The sequence below is a fragment of the Dryas octopetala genome, chromosome 1 (assembly GCF_963921425.1).
Source record: "Dryas octopetala chromosome 1, drDryOcto1.1, whole genome shotgun sequence".
Classification (NCBI taxonomy): domain Eukaryota; kingdom Viridiplantae; phylum Streptophyta; class Magnoliopsida; order Rosales; family Rosaceae; genus Dryas; species Dryas octopetala.
Window position 1 is genome coordinate 9,288,965 of NC_141366.1, and position 17,271 is coordinate 9,306,235.

The 17,271-nt window shown below is 38.2% G+C and overlaps 2 protein-coding genes across 2 annotated transcripts; one reads left to right on the top strand and one right to left on the bottom strand.

The window, feature by feature from the left end:
* The first annotated feature begins 9,734 nt into the window (after positions 1 to 9,734).
* On the top strand, positions 9,735 to 13,703 carry GSO2 (Leucine-rich repeat transmembrane protein kinase). The gene is made up of 2 exons (XM_086228445.1): positions 9,735 to 13,137; positions 13,261 to 13,703. The coding sequence occupies exons 1-2, from the start codon at positions 9,774 to 9,776 to the stop codon at positions 13,629 to 13,631; spliced, it is 3,735 nt and encodes a 1,244-aa protein (XP_086084571.1). The 5' UTR covers positions 9,735 to 9,773; the 3' UTR covers positions 13,632 to 13,703.
* Positions 13,704 to 14,302: 599 nt separating this feature from the next.
* Positions 14,303 to 17,058, bottom strand: LOC147297496 (excitatory amino acid transporter). Its single transcript, XM_086228784.1, has 3 exons — positions 16,877 to 17,058; positions 16,625 to 16,762; positions 14,303 to 14,609 (listed from the first exon to the last, which is right to left on the bottom strand). Exons 1-3 carry the CDS (start codon positions 16,965 to 16,967, stop codon positions 14,590 to 14,592), a joined length of 249 nt encoding a protein of 82 aa, XP_086084910.1. The 5' UTR covers positions 16,968 to 17,058; the 3' UTR covers positions 14,303 to 14,589.
* Between the last annotated feature and the right edge of the window lie 213 nt (positions 17,059 to 17,271).

The window sequence follows — 17,271 nt, forward strand, 5'->3', positions numbered from 1 at the left end:
TATCAAAGTAGTACAAATGTTAACTTTCATCGAAAAATTTAACGGAAAATGGTCATGTACGTGCATAGCAAGTGATCACATTTTTAGGAGCATTTTAGTTCGTTCATCACATTTTCATGTGACCAATTCCGTTAATTTTCGGATGAAAATTAACGTCTGTACTGCTTTAGTATAATTTGAAAAATTCGTAAATCAAATTGACACTTTTTATAGTTAGTGGTCCAAATTAAGAATCAATGTAAACTTCGTGGACCATTTTTGTATGTAACCCTAAATAGTATTGAGGGAATAAGTGGTAGGGTTGAAGTTAGCGTAGCTACCCATTATACAAAGCTTTGAAAAAATTTGCTGGAGATGGTTGGTTATTGAGCACAACTTGTGAATTTAAAAGAAATTTGGGCAAGGAAATCCCCTTTGCCTTTTCATAGGCAACAACACTTTCCTTGCCTATTCTCACAATAGTCCAAGAAATCCTTGTTACCTTTGCATAAGCAACAACCATTTCCTTGCCTCTTCTTACAATAGGCAAGGAAAAGGGCGTTACTTTTATGATATTTTGCAATTAAAAATATAGCCTGTATTTTTTTTTTGGTATTTTGCAATTAAAAATACATCCATTTGTGTCATTGTCGGTTGATCGCTGGCTGAGAAACCATACCCTGACACAGCTACCCTAAAATTCACCAAGCTTTATCATTATAATTTCCACATTTTTAAGTGGTCACAACTCACCAACATGGTTGCACCTCTGTCATGTCATGCAACCTTCATCAACTACACATTCGATCTTATCCTTTCTCTTTAAATAAATTCCATCATCGATCACTTTCTTATATATAGAATACAAGTGAAACTTTTGTATTATGGTATCCACCTTTCACAAAAATGATAATGTAGAACTCAAATTCTTACACATGTCTCATACAAGTCTTATGACTCTTATATGTGTGTACGGAAAGTATGTGGGATATCATTAATTAGGGAAATAATTAATCATTTCTACTTCAAAAAAGCCATCTGAACATGAGTCAAAAGGAAAGAGAAGATAGGTGGAATGTCTGGAATTAATATATACATGAAATATAAAATGGGATATAAAGAAGGGTCCGTTAATATACAGGTATTGGTATCTAATTTTATTAACCAAAACCACCTAAAGCTCCATTCTTTCTTTGCGGGCCAACTACCACAAACTCATTCTTCATTTGCGGACACCACACCCACTAGATCCCTGCGCCACAATAAAACCCATTTGCCCGCGCATTGTTTTGACGAAAATAGAGATAACAAAAATTGAAAATACTCGCCGTGTCCTCACCAGCTGCAACATGCCAAAACACCAAGGTCCACCTATTAAAAGCCCAAGACACAAGCCTAAACACCAACTTTACCAAAATTGAATACACAGCCCAACCAAACTACGCTAACTTGCTGGAGATGACTGGTTATTGAGCACAACTTGTGAATTTATAGGCCTCGTTTGGTGCATAGCATTGTATATAATATGATAAATGACAAAATTATGTGTATTCAAAGAAGAAACTTTTAAACTTATTTCTTGAATAAACGTGATTTTGTCATTTATCTTATCTTATTTAATACTATACATCAAACGAGGCCAAAGAGTCTAAGAGTGCCTAAAATCAATAGTCGATCCCCATATTCCAAGTCCTCAGCCCATTTTACAAGTTAATTTGCAAGTATACTTTCCAGTTTCCACGCACGTAGCTATAGTGGTCCAGTGGAGTACTAGATGCTTTTACCTTCGGACTTTTGTTGCCAAATCAATATTAGTGGGTTTTCTTGTATTTTTCATGTTACATGCATGGTATGAATTTTTTGTTTATTTTCTGGCTGGTCAAATTTCATATGCTTTTTTCACCACAGCAACAACATGGATGGTCTGGTATTCATCCATCTATGTACGTGTTCGTAATAAATAACGGAGCAGTGCTAAGTACTGCAGTCGCCTTGAGCTAATAGTACTAGTGATTTGCTCACTAGTATTACTAACTACTAAGTATAACATGCATAGTGAGTGCTGCTAGATATGCTGGTCTTTAAAGTTATAATCCTAACATTGTAACGTATGGAATTGAATTGGACTGACCTCTAAACATTTTCCAAGAAGTGGTTTTCTTTTTTCATTATAACATCTACAATTGTTGTTTGAAGTTTTTTTTTTTTTTTTTTTCTAATATATATGGTCGTTTATTGTATTTAGATTTTCATTTTATGTATAGGTATTGCCAAACTTAAACAATTTGTGAAATAATTTAAGACAAGCTTTTGCATCATATCCCCACAGAGGAGAATAACAGTTGTAGTCTCTTTTTTTTTTTTTGGTTAAATAAAAAAAAGGGGGGGGGGGGCTATTCAGACCACCCCATTTTGCTGAGTTGACCACCCCCCTAATTTTTTGCCCATTTTTGCCCATTTTGCCCCTGCATGCCCATTCTCCAGATTTTGGCCGGCCACCCCTCCCCGCCGCCGGCGCAACCCCACCCTCTCCCCACCGCCGGCGCGACCCCACCCCTCCCCACCGCATCTCCCCTCCTCTCCCCAGCCCGCCCCCACCCAGCCAGCCCCCAGCTAGCCCACCCCTACCCAGCCAGCCCCCCAGCTAGCCCCTCCCCAGCTCGCCCGCACCCCCTCACCCCAAACCCCGCCGCCGTCGCACCCATCCCCAGCCCGCCCACACCCCCTCACCCCAAGCCCAGCCCCCGTCGCACCCATCCCCAGCCCGCCCGCACCCCCTCACCCCAAGCCCAGCCCCCGTCGCACCCCTCAGCCCCAGCCCCCGTCGCACCCATCCCCCACCCCCGATCTGAAGGTCTATGGGGTCGCGCCGGCCACCCATGGTGGTCCGGTGAGGGAGGGAGGCAGACAGAGGGGAGAGAGATAAGATGGCAGAGAGAGGGAAGAGAGAGAGAAGGGAGATCGGGCGGCGGAGAGGGCTGGGCGGGTCGTGCCGGCGGCGGGGAGGGCTGGGTGGGTCGCGCGGGCGGCGGGGAGTGGTGGCCGGCCAAAATTGGATGGGTGAGTTTTTTTTTTTATGCAGGGGCAAAATGGGCAAAAATGGGTAAAATTTTAATGGGGTGGTCAACTCAGCACATTTGGGTGGTCTGAATAGCCCCCCCTAAAAAAAATGGATATGCGGAAGGAGTGATCCAATAAAATTGTGTAGATGGTAATTAAACCGTTGCAGTTTGTATCATGCCAATTGAAAATGGGTACTGTGCAAACATACAAGAAGTGAATTTTATTGACAAACGCAACTTACATATACAAAACAAAAGCTATAATATTCTGACAAAAAAAAAAAGCTAGTACGTGTATTACTGTTCACTTTTATGAACTGATATAATAAATAAATAGGGTTACTATTTGCACACTTTTTTTTTCTTTTTGCACACCCTTTCTAAAATTTAAAAAAAAAAAAAAAAACTCAAGGAAAAGAACCTTACCCCATCTGTTTTTCTTTTTGCACACTCCTCTTAAAAAAAAAAAACAAACAAACAAACACCTAATACTTACACACCCCTCCCTCACCCCGACCACCTCCCTCCCCACCTCTCCTCTCTCCGGCACACACCTCATCCCCGACCACTCCGAGCAGCCCACCATTGTCGGCGACCACCCGACCCCCTCCCTGCCCCTATCTCCCTTCTTTCTCTCTCTCTTTCCCCCTCTCCTCTCTCTTTTTCTCTGTCTGTCTGTCCAGCACTGTAATTTTTTTTTTTTATCTGTACAAAGCTTGGATGGTGCCCCTGCAATTTTTTTTTGGATCTGCACAGAGCTTGGATGGTACATAATGTAAGAGAGAAAAAGGAGGGGGAGGAGGGGCTAGGAGGTGGCGGGCAGAGAGGAGGAGAGGGCTCGGGGGGGAGATGGTCGGGGTGGGGGGAAGAAGAAGAAGAAGAAAAGGAAGGGTAAGGGTAAGGGTAAGGGTGAGGGTGAGGGTGAGGGTGGGAGGAAGAAAAAGAAAAAGAAGATGGGGAAGGGGGGTGTACAGGGATGGGGTGTGTGTGAGTAAAGGAAGGAGAAAGAGAGGGAAAGGGGGAAGGGCAATGTGGTATTTTTTCTTGGGTTTTTTTTTTCTTTTAGAAGGGGTGTGCAAAAATAAAAAAAATGGTCTACAAATAGCAGTACTCTAAATAAAAACATTCATTTTTATTTCTGGTTTTAACGTAAGAACACCTAAATTATGGTGGGATTTTAACGGAAGAGATTATGTAAAAACGATTTAAAACCTCAGGGGGTCTCGCTATAATTTTTGAACTCTCAGGAAGTGTATGTGAAAACACGAAAAACCTCAAGAGATGTTTGTGAAATTAACTCATAGTTTGGCATTTAAATTTTAATAGTAGTTTTAAAAACCTAGTTTTAGTGTTTAAACAATGATAGTAATGCGCAGTTGTTGGGTACCCCAGTTAGAAGGCTCGTATAATTACTCACAATGCACCCAAGTTTGATCTTCCCTCTCCCCAATTCAAAAAAAAAAAAAGTCAAATGACATTTTTTGTCCATGTACTTTCACGGAATTTTCACTTTGGTCATGTACTTTTATTTTTGGCGATTTTGGTCATGCATGTACTTTCTATACAATAGCAATTAAGTCCAAATAGTTAATATCGTTTAAATTATTGACAAAAAATTTGATGTGGAAGCACGTGTTTCACACATGGGTGTCATTTCTAATATTTTAGTCCACCTAGATGCCTATTTAAGCCCTACTTGTCATTTAACATATTTAGTTTAACATTGAAATTTCTTATTTTTCCTTATTAATTGCGTATAAGGGATAATATGGGCTTATATAAGCATCCAGATGAAGTAAGATGTCTAAAATGTCACTCACATGCAATGCACGTCAAAATTTTTATTATCAATTTAAACGAGCTTAACAATTTATTATTATTATATTGAAATTGCCAAAATTAAAAAATAATGATAGTAACGCTGGACGATCTTTTTGGCCCTAAGTTCGTTAAAATTTGGTATTGACTTTTCAAATAGTATTAAAACTTAAATTAAAAAAGTATTCCATTTAGTGTTAACCCGAATTTTCACTTTTTCTAATTTTCTAGATATGGTCCAAACGCAATCTTCCAATAATATTCTTTAACAAAATTGCTGACAGTAATATTCTTCACAACTTTCTCACGTCTTTCCAAATATCGCCAAAGATATCTGGTTTCAGAATGAGAACATGTTAAGCCAGCAACTCAGCACGTAATTAATAGTAATTATAGTATAGTTAGTAGGATTTATCTAACTATAAGAGGGGGAATGTTTGGTGGTGTATGATATGCAATTAGTCGTAGATAAGAGGAGGAATGACCATTTCAACCACAACTTGAACTCATCAGTCATCGCAAAGTTGACAGGATAGAGTTTCACATTACTTCATGAAAACACAAGGTGTCAACCCTTCTAATTAACACTTGCTAGACTGATTAATTAATAATTAATTAACAGATGAATAGTACGTGTGAAGTGTAATACAAGTAATAACACTGTGAAGCATTAATTAATTCTTACCCTGATGACACAGTCAGGGAAGGTGCAACCTGATGAGACTAGCAGCTAGGCTTGAATTCTGCTTAAGCCATTCCTTCACTTTCCTATCGATGATGCTTCCAAGGCCTGGGACAACTCCTCTAGTAGTAACCAAAGCAAAAAAATCTCCAAAGGGCGACTTCTCTGGAAATAACCCACCAAATTTCCACACTCTGTAAGCAAAACAAGAAGTTCCAATTTGTTTTTTTGAGATGAAAAATTTCTGACCAAGATTTGTCTCAAAAACCCAAAAAGTTGTTGTGGGTGCGGCTGCTGTTCCCCCTTCACGGATCTATGATTCTCTCTTTTTGTGTTGTTGTGGGCTGCTTTTTGATTTTTGGGCCTTGTCTTTTATTTGTTTTATGGGCCTTCATTTTCTTGTCTCTCTATTTATGGGCTGGCTATCTTCTTGGCTGTCCCAATGTGCGATACAATTATCTACATCACCCATGTGATATGAAGAAGTATAATTTATCTAGAAAAACCCAAGCTTGGGGTTTATGTATTTTTACTTTTTTTTGGTGAAATGGGGTTTATGTATCTTTGAAATAGAAGTATAGAACCAAAACCACCGCACCAAATCATTGTAGTCTTGCAATGAAGCGTTGGTCTTAGCTGTCCCTGCATCATACGTGCACGTTCATACGAACCTTTCAAATATTTCTGTAAGAGTTTCGTTCGTAGATATGTTTGACAATTTGGTCTGCCACCATGTGTACAGTATATACATCTATTATCGAATCTGCAAGTCTCAGATAAATTTCAAACTTTTCGATGATGTACAAAAAAATTTCAACAATGATGCATTCAATCCACTATTTTTATTAATACTTTTCACAAAACACACACTCACGTATATTTGTTCATCTCATAAGAAGTGATTATGTGATCGATTATCACATCAAAAAATGTTTTAAGAATGACATTATATACACTCATTATACTTCAAAAAAAATTTCCATGAAGAAAGACAAAATTGAACATTGCACAACGTTTAAACAAAGTCTAGTCCCATCTCACGGCTTGTGCTTGTTATTTCTATTTATAAAGTAATCATTATCTTATCTTTTTTATTTTTTTGGCCAAGTAATCATTATCTTATCTGAATTAGCATATATATATAATTATATATATATATATATATATTATATGGGTCAACAAAATAACAATAACCTTGTGATGGATGTGTATTGTGAATCAGGTGATCATGGTTTGAGTAATGTTTTAAGTAGAATCACCCTCTGTCGTATTCTCTTGGACAAAGCATATGCATCTTCAATTTTATTCATCAACTTGTACTTGTCTAACCACTCATTAATTCCTCTTCTATATATAGAGCCTTCACCTCCAGGTCATCATTCAAACGTACGCATAATAGCTAGGTTCAATTACTTTTCTTAAATTAATTAAAATGATTATTAATCTATGAGGAGTCTTGGTTTCATATAATATCCATGCTTGTTTTATTTTGGGTATAATTAATTGATTGATGAAAACTTAATATTCTTCTGATCGATCTTCACAATAATTTAATTATAATTAGCAATCCATGCATGATATTTAGTAAGCATTATTTTGTAACTATTACCTCAGCATACTATCACGGGTACTAAAGTTCAACATTTGATTGACAATTAAGTAGCTAGTAGTGTTGCAATCGAACAAGGCAAAACGACCATCATTCTCTTAGTTTAATGAAAGCTAGAAGCTAGCCTAGCTAGGACAACATCCCTTTTGGTCCTTTTTGCTGTTTTGCATGTGAAACTCAATCTAGACTTTTATTTGTGATCAGTCAAGGACCATTTAGAATAAATAAAAATCAAAGAAAAAATGGTTAAGGAATTTCTATAATATCATGAAAAATGCATAAGATTTTAAAGAAAAAGATCAATGTTTTTTTTTGGTCAGAAAAAAAAAAGATCAATGTTTAATTAAGAGTATTAAGTGAAGGCGTATAATATTGTCTTGCAAAATAATTTGACACAGACGGTCAATTTAGATAAAAGCATTTAAATAAGAATTAACATAAAATGTTAATTCAGATTAATAAGAATTATTATTCAGATTAATTACCTGACATGAAATGTTTGATATATTGTCTGATGAAAGATCATATAAGAAGACTATTGATGGCGCCATACCTCTATGTTCTGAGATATATTCCAAATTAACCATGAGAGGGAACCATAGCTAATTAATTAATAAGACAATCATGTTCTAAAAGAATAAGTTTGATTCAATTAATTGCAAAAGCAAGAAAAGGGGTGAAGTTACAAGGACCCATATACAGCTGATAAGTACAAGAACTATTAAATCATTAACTTGTACAATATAATTTGCTGAAGTAGGTTGGATTTAATTTGGTCGCATGCAGAATTTGGGCAAGAGTACAAGAATTATTATGTACGTGTTGATTAATACGAAGTTTACATAATTGAGTGGGCAAAGAATTAAGAAAGAAACATGCTGTATATTAATTTGGAGTAATGCATAGGGTTTACTTGCAACCAATGAAGCTTATCAAACAATATTGTTTGACATAAACTATAATTACGGATGGCCACAAAAGGACATGAGGATTTGGTATCTCAAACCCAATAAGCATGACATAAACTATATTGTATTCACTTTTTATTGTGGATATGAATATATGATACATTGAAGCCTAAGCAAAGATATTTAATTAAGAATAATATTACAATAATTATATTGTTTGACCACGTACATTAGCTATTATATGGAGTGTACATTGATATGAATTGACGACGTACATCAATTATATATTATGATCAACTTGTAACTAATATATATAAAGATTGAGTATTGTGCAGTACTCTTAATATGAATCTATTATGAACTTTGATCAGTTATTTAAAAATATAACAAATAAAATTTTATTCTCTACTGATATATCATTCGATAAATAATTTTAATCAATTATCACATAACGCGAACTGTTAATATTGAGAAACTTTCTTGCAATAGGAACATGACTGATTTAGTTTCTCAATCCAATAATATGATGACACTTATGCTTTTATACTTCATCACATACAATTTTTTAAATTTTAAGACATAATATATCTTTTGAGATGTTAAGTTAGCTCATATCCCTATTATAAATATGTTTTTCTCCTGCTAATGTGATAAAAAAAACTATGTCCCTTCAGCATTACTCTATAATTGAAAGTAGGTTGATTACGTGGGGAATGACAAGGGTTTGGGGGGACTCTGTTGACTATGTAAAGCTAATCTTTTCAAGTTAAGAAATATTCTTAAAAGACAATTAAAACGATTGATTAAAAATGGGAATTCAACCGCTCACTTTCAGAGTAGGGAGTGAGTGATTATTGAGCTAATACACCAATTTGTAAACCCACAACAATCGTCCTGTGTCGGTCACCCAACTACTGTATCTTCTCCATGTAACCCCATATCTTCTTTAACTTCATATTCAATCAAACACCTTTCTTTGCTTTCTATATTTTCACTACAAACTTGTTGCCTTTCTTATTCTCTGACCTTTTCTTGTACCTATTCGGTCTCATTTATTGAATTATTGAATAGTTTTCTTCTGTACATTCGTGTATTGGTTCTCTAACCCAGTTTGACCTTCTCAATTCTCAATCCAATAACTTTATCCCTTTATTTAATACTACAACTGTTGTCTATACTCTATACCCCTCTCTCTCTCTCAGAGGCCACAGCAGACTTGAAATATGGAGGTCATTAATGGGAATTGCTGCAGTTGACAGCTGACCAAACTTGTGGTCTCATTGATGCTCTTATCTCCTGCTGTCACCAATTTTCAGGCCTCATAAAAACAGTCTGCAAAAAACCCAACTTGATTAATTTCCAATGCATGCAACCAGCAATCTGCGTACACTTCAAGACCGTCCATGCACACCCTCACATGCCACCCTTAACTCTTCACTCAATCCACGCGTCTCTTATCACAACCCCAGATCAACATTCAACAACCCAATCCAATCACCGCCACATTCAACCTCTATAGCCCCCAACGTCAGTAGCAGAGTTTACACTTGTCTTCAACTCCTTCAAGACCAAAACCCACTTACCCATTAATTGATGCTTTCAAGCTTATATATGAATGATAAAACTCATTCCAAGTTTTAACATTTCATATATCTTGAGCTGCTGAAATGGCTGCTACAAATTTAGTTTTAGTACCACTTTTTCTTGCTCTGTTCATGCAATGCTTTTCAACTAGTTTTGTATTGTGTGAGGCAAAGCTTGATGGCAATACAACTTTGAGAGTGCTTTTGGAGGTGAAGAAGTCATTTGTGGAAGACCCATCACAAAATGTGTTGCATGCTTGGTCTGAAAGCAACCCAAATTTCTGTAATTGGACAGGGGTGTCCTGCGGGTTGGACTCGGTCGATGGTTCGGTTCAAGTGGTGGGACTCAACCTTTCCGACTCGTCACTCACCGGGTCGATATCACCCTCAGTCGGTAGTTTGCAAAACCTGCTCCACCTTGATCTCTCTTCTAACGGCCTCACGGGTCCCATCTCACCAACCCTCTCTAACCTCACTTCATTGGAATCTCTGCTTCTCTTTTCAAACCGACTCAGTGGACCCATCCCGACTCAGCTTGGCTCGCTCGCGAGTCTCCGAGTCATGAGAATTGGTGATAATGAACTCACTGGGTCCATTCCCGCGTCATTTGGTAATCTTGTCAATTTGGTCACCCTTGGTTTGGCTTCATGCAGTCTCAGCGGTCCAATACCACCCCAACTCGGTCGACTCGCCCGACTGGAGAATTTAATCCTGCAACTGAATCAACTAGAGGGTCCGATTCCGGCCGAGTTGGGGAACTGCTTCAGCCTCACGGTGTTCACAGCTGCTCTCAACAGTCTCAATGGATCTATTCCTGTGGTATTGGATCGTCTCCAGAATCTCCAACTTCTGAACTTGGCCAACAATAGTCTTTCTGGGGAGATTCCGGGTCAACTCAGTGGAATGAGTCAACTCGGGTACCTGAATCTCTTGGGGAACCAACTTGAAGGTCCAATACCCAAGTCCATAGCTCAACTGGGTAATCTTCAGAATCTTGATTTATCCATGAATAAGCTCACAGGAGGAATTCCAGAGGAAATGGGCAACATGGGTCAGCTGCTTTACTTGGTTTTATCAAACAACAATCTCTCTGGTGTCATACCAAGAGCTCTGTTTTCCAACACGACCAGTTTGGAGCACTTGATGATATCAGACGCTGGAATTTTCGGCGAAATCCCAGTAGAACTGAGCCAGTGTCAATCTATGAAGCAACTTGATTTGTCCAACAACTTGCTCAATGGGTCAATACCAGTTGAACTTTATGGGCTGGTGGAGTTAACTGACCTCTTGCTCCACAACAACAGCTTGGTTGGTTCAATTTCTCCATTCATTGGAAACCTCAGCAAGCTGCAGACACTTGTTCTATACCACAACAACTTGCAGGGTTCTCTGCCAAGAGAGATTGGAATGCTTGGGGAGCTTCAGATTTTGTATCTCTATGATAACCAGCTCTCTGGAGAAATCCCAATTGAGATTGGCAATTGTTCAAGCTTGCAATTGATTGATTTCTTTGGGAACCATTTCTCTGGGGAGATTCCAATTACTATTGGAAGGCTCAAGGAATTGAACTTTCTTCATATTAGGCAGAATGAGCTGGTGGGTGAAATTCCCGCCACATTGGGCAACTGTCATCAACTAACTATTTTGGACTTGGCAGACAACAGACTATCTGGTGGCATTCCTATTACATTTGGATCCCTCCAAGCAATGGAGCAGTTCATGCTATACAACAATTCCCTTGAAGGTAATCTTCCTGATACATTAGCTAATATGGCAAACTTGACCCGAGTGAATCTGTCAAGAAACAAATTGAATGGTAGCATTGCTGCATTGTGCAACTCCCATTCATTTCTTTCTTTTGATGTGACTGACAATGCATTTGATCATGAGATTCCTTCCCAGCTTGGAAATTCACCTTTCCTTGAGAGGTTGAGATTAGGGAACAACCAATTTACCGGTCCAATCCCGAAGACATTGGGAAAAATCCGTGAACTGTCACTGTTAGATGTCTCAAGAAATTCACTCACTGGATCAATACCAGCTGAGCTTTCACTGTTCAAGAAACTGACTCATATTGATTTGAATAACAACCTTCTCTCGGGTACCATTCCGCGGTGGCTTGGAAGTTTGCCTCAGATGGGAGAGTTGAAGCTCTCCTCAAATCGATTCATGGGGCCTCTTCCCCAAGAATTGTTCAATTGCTCTAAACTTCTGGTGCTTTCTCTCAATGATAATTTGCTTAATGGAACCCTCCCTGCTGATATTGGTAACCTGGCATCTCTTAATGTCCTAAACCTCAACCATAACCAATTTTCTGGTCCAATCACTCCAGCAATAGGCAAGCTAAGCAAGCTGTATGAGCTTCGTCTGTCACAAAACAGTTTTGGTGGTGACATACCCATTGAGCTTGGACAACTCCAAAATCTTCAAAGCATTCTAGACCTCAGTTACAACAATCTGACTGGTCAGATACCGGCCTCTATTGCTACACTGTCGAAACTTGAAGCGCTTGATCTATCTCACAATCAACTTGTTGGAGAAGTCCCTTCCCCAGTTGGTCAGATGATTAGTTTGGGAAAGCTTAATCTCTCTTACAACAATCTACAAGGAAAATTGAGCAAGCAACTCTCACACTGGCCGGCTGAGGCCTTTGCAGGAAACTTGCATCTTTGTGGAAGCCCTCTTGGTGGCTGCATTGGCAGCAAGCAGCAGTCAAGCCCAAGCGAATTGTCAGTTGTTGTCATTTCTGTATTATGTACTTTGGCTGCAATTGCCCTACTGGTATTTGGAGCTGCTTCTTTCTTGAAACACAAGCGAGAAGCTTTCAGAAAAGCCAGTGAAGTGAAGTTCATGTACTCATCCAGTTCTTCCCATGTTCAGCGAAGACTGCTCTTCCAAAATGGTTCTTTCAAGCCAGATTTCAGATGGAGAGACATAATGGATGCCACAAACAATCTAAGCAATGAGTTCATAATTGGCTCAGGAGGGTCAGGAATAATCTACAGAGCTGAATTGTCCAACTTAGAAACTGTGGCAGTCAAGAAGATTTTGCATAAAGATGATCTCATGTCAAATAAAAGTTTTGCAAGTGAGATTAAGACGCTTGGGAGGATAAGACACAGGCATCTAGTGAAATTAATGGGGTATTGTAGCAACAAAGGAGCAGGCTCCAACCTGTTAATATATGAGTACATGGAGAATGGAAGCGTTTGGGATTGGATACACCAACAAGCAGCTAACAGCAAGAAGAAGAGCCTTGATTGGGAGGCTAGGCTAAAAATTGCTGTTGGATTAGCCCAAGGAGTGGAGTATCTCCACCATGACTGTGTGCCAAAGATCATTCATAGGGACATTAAATCAAGCAATGTCTTGCTTGATTCCAAAATGGAGGCACATCTTGGGGATTTTGGCCTTGCCAAGACAATCAATGAGAATTATGAATCCAACACAGAATCAAATACATGGTTCGCTGGGTCTTATGGTTACATAGCACCAGGTACAAAACAATTATGCTTTGAGTATAGTTCTTTCTGACTATTTTAGATTCTGAATTTAGAATTTGGTTCCAACATATATGTTCCATGTGATTGATTCCTAACTACATTTCACATTATTTCAGAGTATGCTTATTCACTCAAGGCAACAGAAAAGAGCGATGTCTACAGCATGGGAATTGTGCTGATAGAGCTTGTTAGTGGAAAAATGCCGACGGATGCAGCTTTTGGCGTGGAGATGGACATGGTGAGATGGGTTGAGACGCATATTGAAATGCAAGATGACACTCGTGAGGAGCTGATAGACCCTGCACTGAAACCACTCTTATCCCGGGAAGAAAGTGCGGTGTTCCTAGTGCTTGAAATAGCACTGCAGTGCACAAAAACCAGCCCGGCAGAGAGGCCTTCGTCACGTCAAGTGTGTGAACAACTATTACATGTTTTTAATCGTAGGGTGGCAGAGTTCGAGAAGATCAAGACAGATTCTTATATATAGCTAATGGAATCATGTTTCAAAAGATTGATGAAAGTCTGATATCAGAATAAATACACGGGGTTTTAGTTTTTAGCTTTAGAAACTATCATGCAGCATTGTTGCAGTCATTTTGTTAGCAGCAAGAACCAGCTAGAAAATGCACCAAATGTATGTTTTGAGTGGTTTATGTTTATAATTTTTTGTCGGGTGATTAAAATTGTCTAAGCTTGCATACCTTTCCATTGCGTGGTTTATGTTTTTTTTTTCTTTATACATCGACTTTCCACTATAGCACTGATATGGGAAGCCTCACAAATAATTAAAGACTGATATTGTATTCAAACCACCGATTACAGACTTTACAATTGAATCAAAGCACTATAATTTAAGCTGTAGTTGATGTAGATCACTGTAATTAGTCCATTACTCCCGAAAGTGAAGACTAAAGGAACTAGTATCTTTCCATCACAATTCACAGGTTTAAAACCAAAATATAGAAACAAACAAAACAGTTTGGTCCAACTTGTTCTTTTTTTTTTCCTCGACCAAAAAAAAAACCTGTTTCTTTTTTTGTTTTGGGTCCAAAGTTTTCTAAAAGCTCTAACTAAACGAGTTAGTTATTCCTAAATGAGATATATGTTTTGTTGGTGGACCAAATCACTTCATAAAGAAGACAGGAAAACTATTGCAAGTGATTTGAAGATGCTTTTGCAGCTAGGAGTAGGAGTAGGAGTACTGAATTCTTACATTTATTAATAATGCACTAGACACTACATTCGCCTTTGCCATATGAAAGCATGTCAAAGCTTAAGCATCACAAAAAGGTCAGAAAGGTCAGAAAAATGGGAAAGCTTTTACAGCCTTGCAAACATATCAACATTAAATTAAAACAAACAGTGCCTACAACTTGAAGGCCCAACCGTCCCTTAGAACAACATGGATCCTGTCTGAACATGCCCACAGCACACCGAGACACAAGCTAATAATCATCATCTTCCTCTGCAGATGAAAACGAAATATTGAGGGGGACAAATAGTCAGATGAGAGATAAGTTTGCACAAATTAAACCAAAAAAATTGTAGCTTCCTGAATTTACAAAAAAAAAAAAAAAAAAAAAAAAAAAAAAAAAAAGAAGAAGAAGAAGAAGAAGAAAGAGACTACCAATCAAATAAATCCATTCATCAAGTCAATTAAGAAAGAATAACCTATAGTGGACCAACCAATGGATGTAGTAGCGGTAGGACTTAGGAAACCTGTTAACGCTAGAGGGTACAATTTCTACATACAAAAGAAAAACCCACAAAACTGCCAAAGCAATTCAAGTTCTACGGTCAATATATAAGATGCAAATATCACACGTATATTTTTACTTAACAAAAAGAGAAAATAACAAAAATGAATGCGCACCACAAGTAATCATGACTCTGTAAGAGAAAAAATTTGTTACCAAGTTTTTCATTGCAAGGCACTTTCAAATGTTGTACTGTACACTGCTCTTCATTACAACAATGAGTACAACATTTTTTATATTTGCTCTTGGAGGGGGCCGGGAGGGGGAAGGGGCAGGGTCTGCAAGTATGGAAGCATGGGAATATTACTAACAACTTTTGGGTTAAGGTAAATTAGAGATCATGAATATGGATCTGACAGGTAAAAGGTATGGAAGGGCAAAATCCACATCATCTCATGGGTACAGTGTTTGAGGATTTTCTTGTAGGAACCTCCCACAATTTTTTTTTTTTAAGGAAATTGAAAGGGATGAAGGGATTAGGAAGCACTGGTAAGACCTTTCTCCAAGACCCAAATGGCTTACAAGTAAGATCATGGCATTTAACCATAGTCTAGCCCAACACAACAAAGCTTACAGGACCAAACTTGAAACCAAATCATTGGCATAACAAGCAAAACCTATACAAAAATAGCCCCAAGGTTGAGTACATAAATATAAGCAAAAGTTTATTTTGGCCCATAATCAATTAAAAACTCTGCTTATTATTCTTCTTCATGATTTTGTCGGGGCGGGGTGATACACAGGTCAACAAATGGAAAATGATCCACTGATGAGATTTCAGATCTAATATCAGTTGATGAAGCAAAAAGGCACCGAAGTTACAGATGAATAAGAAGACTCGACAAGAACAGAGAAAATATACAGCAAAAGACGGCCAATAAAATTAAGTTGGCAAACTATTTAGGTTAAGTGACCAAAAATAATCTACAAATCAGGACTGCTTATACTAGGCCTTTCACAGTCCTAAGATCCTAGCATGTCTTTGCCTTTGAAGCATATAATAAATCACATGATGAATTATGAATTCGATGACTGTATTAAAAGGACGGGGTAAAAAAAACTATTGTCTAAAATCCTTGGCATAAAATGAAAGAAGTAAAGGTAATTGAGAGGATAACCATTCCTAGACTCCATAATCAGTAAGATTATCTAGTAAACTGATAGGCCAATAGGCCCAATACTAGACCTTGGCATGATGTTCGGAGTTCAGATGGCCCTGTATCAGGAACACTGGGATTTGCTGGTTTGAAATATCGAAATAGTCTGCTCGGTTCACATTTCTATAAAGCTTCCCCATTAATAAGGTGCATCCAACCTTGAGCTAGAGGGAAAATGAGGGACAATATGTTATGTCTTACAAATTCTCACCTTAATATCCTTTGTACATACAAATTATTAAAATTTGGCCCCCCCACAATGTTCAAATCACACTTAATAGCAATAACCACCTAAAAAAACAGTACTTTCATTCATCCCTCTCCATAGCCCACTCACAAGACACATGAGTTTTCAGATTACTAATAGTCTGTTTGAAATTTCACAAATCCTCTCAAAATGAACTTAGCTATCCCAGCTTACAAACTGAGACCAAAACACAAATGGAGTTTCTGGGTTGTTACAATTTACAAGTACGAGTCATGATTGATGAGAATTGAAATGAAATTTTGAAACTTTAAATTGGGTTCCAAAAGAGAAGAATTGGGTCTGAAAAGAATACCCATACCAATATAACGGCGCTCGTTGGCGGCTTTGGCCTTGTCAAGCATCTTGTCGAGGTCCTCTTTGAGCTTCTCGTCCCATTTGACGAGCTGGTTTACGAACACGGCCCCGAGTCCCATGCCCAGCACGTGCTCCCATGGATCTGAATCGGATCATTGGACATTGATTTGGGTTAGGGTTTGTGAGTGAGTGAGTGAATGACCAGAGAAATGAATAACAATGAAAACAATTGGAAGGAGAAAGAAAGAGATGTTACGGCGCATGTAAGGCAGCTTGCGGAGGGCGTTGGAGTACATCTGGGTGCCCAATCCCAATAGGGCTCCGACCATCGTCGTACTTATCGGCATCTTCGCAGCTTTGCTCTCTCACTGGTTCACTGTTCTCTATTCAATAGAAAGTGATGAACTTAACAAAGGAGGAAGATGATTTCGTCGCTCTAAAAACACTTTAAGCACTCCTCACATATTATGATTAGAGTGTAACGGAGTGCGGTAAGCGATTTTTGGAATGTCAAAATCATGTTTCTAGCATCAATTTTTTTATTTAAATTTGGATTGAAAGGCAAAAATAGATATGTTTTTTTTTTTTTTTTAATTTGGGAGAGGGAGATCAAATTTTAGTACATTGTAAATAATTCTATGGCCTTTCAAT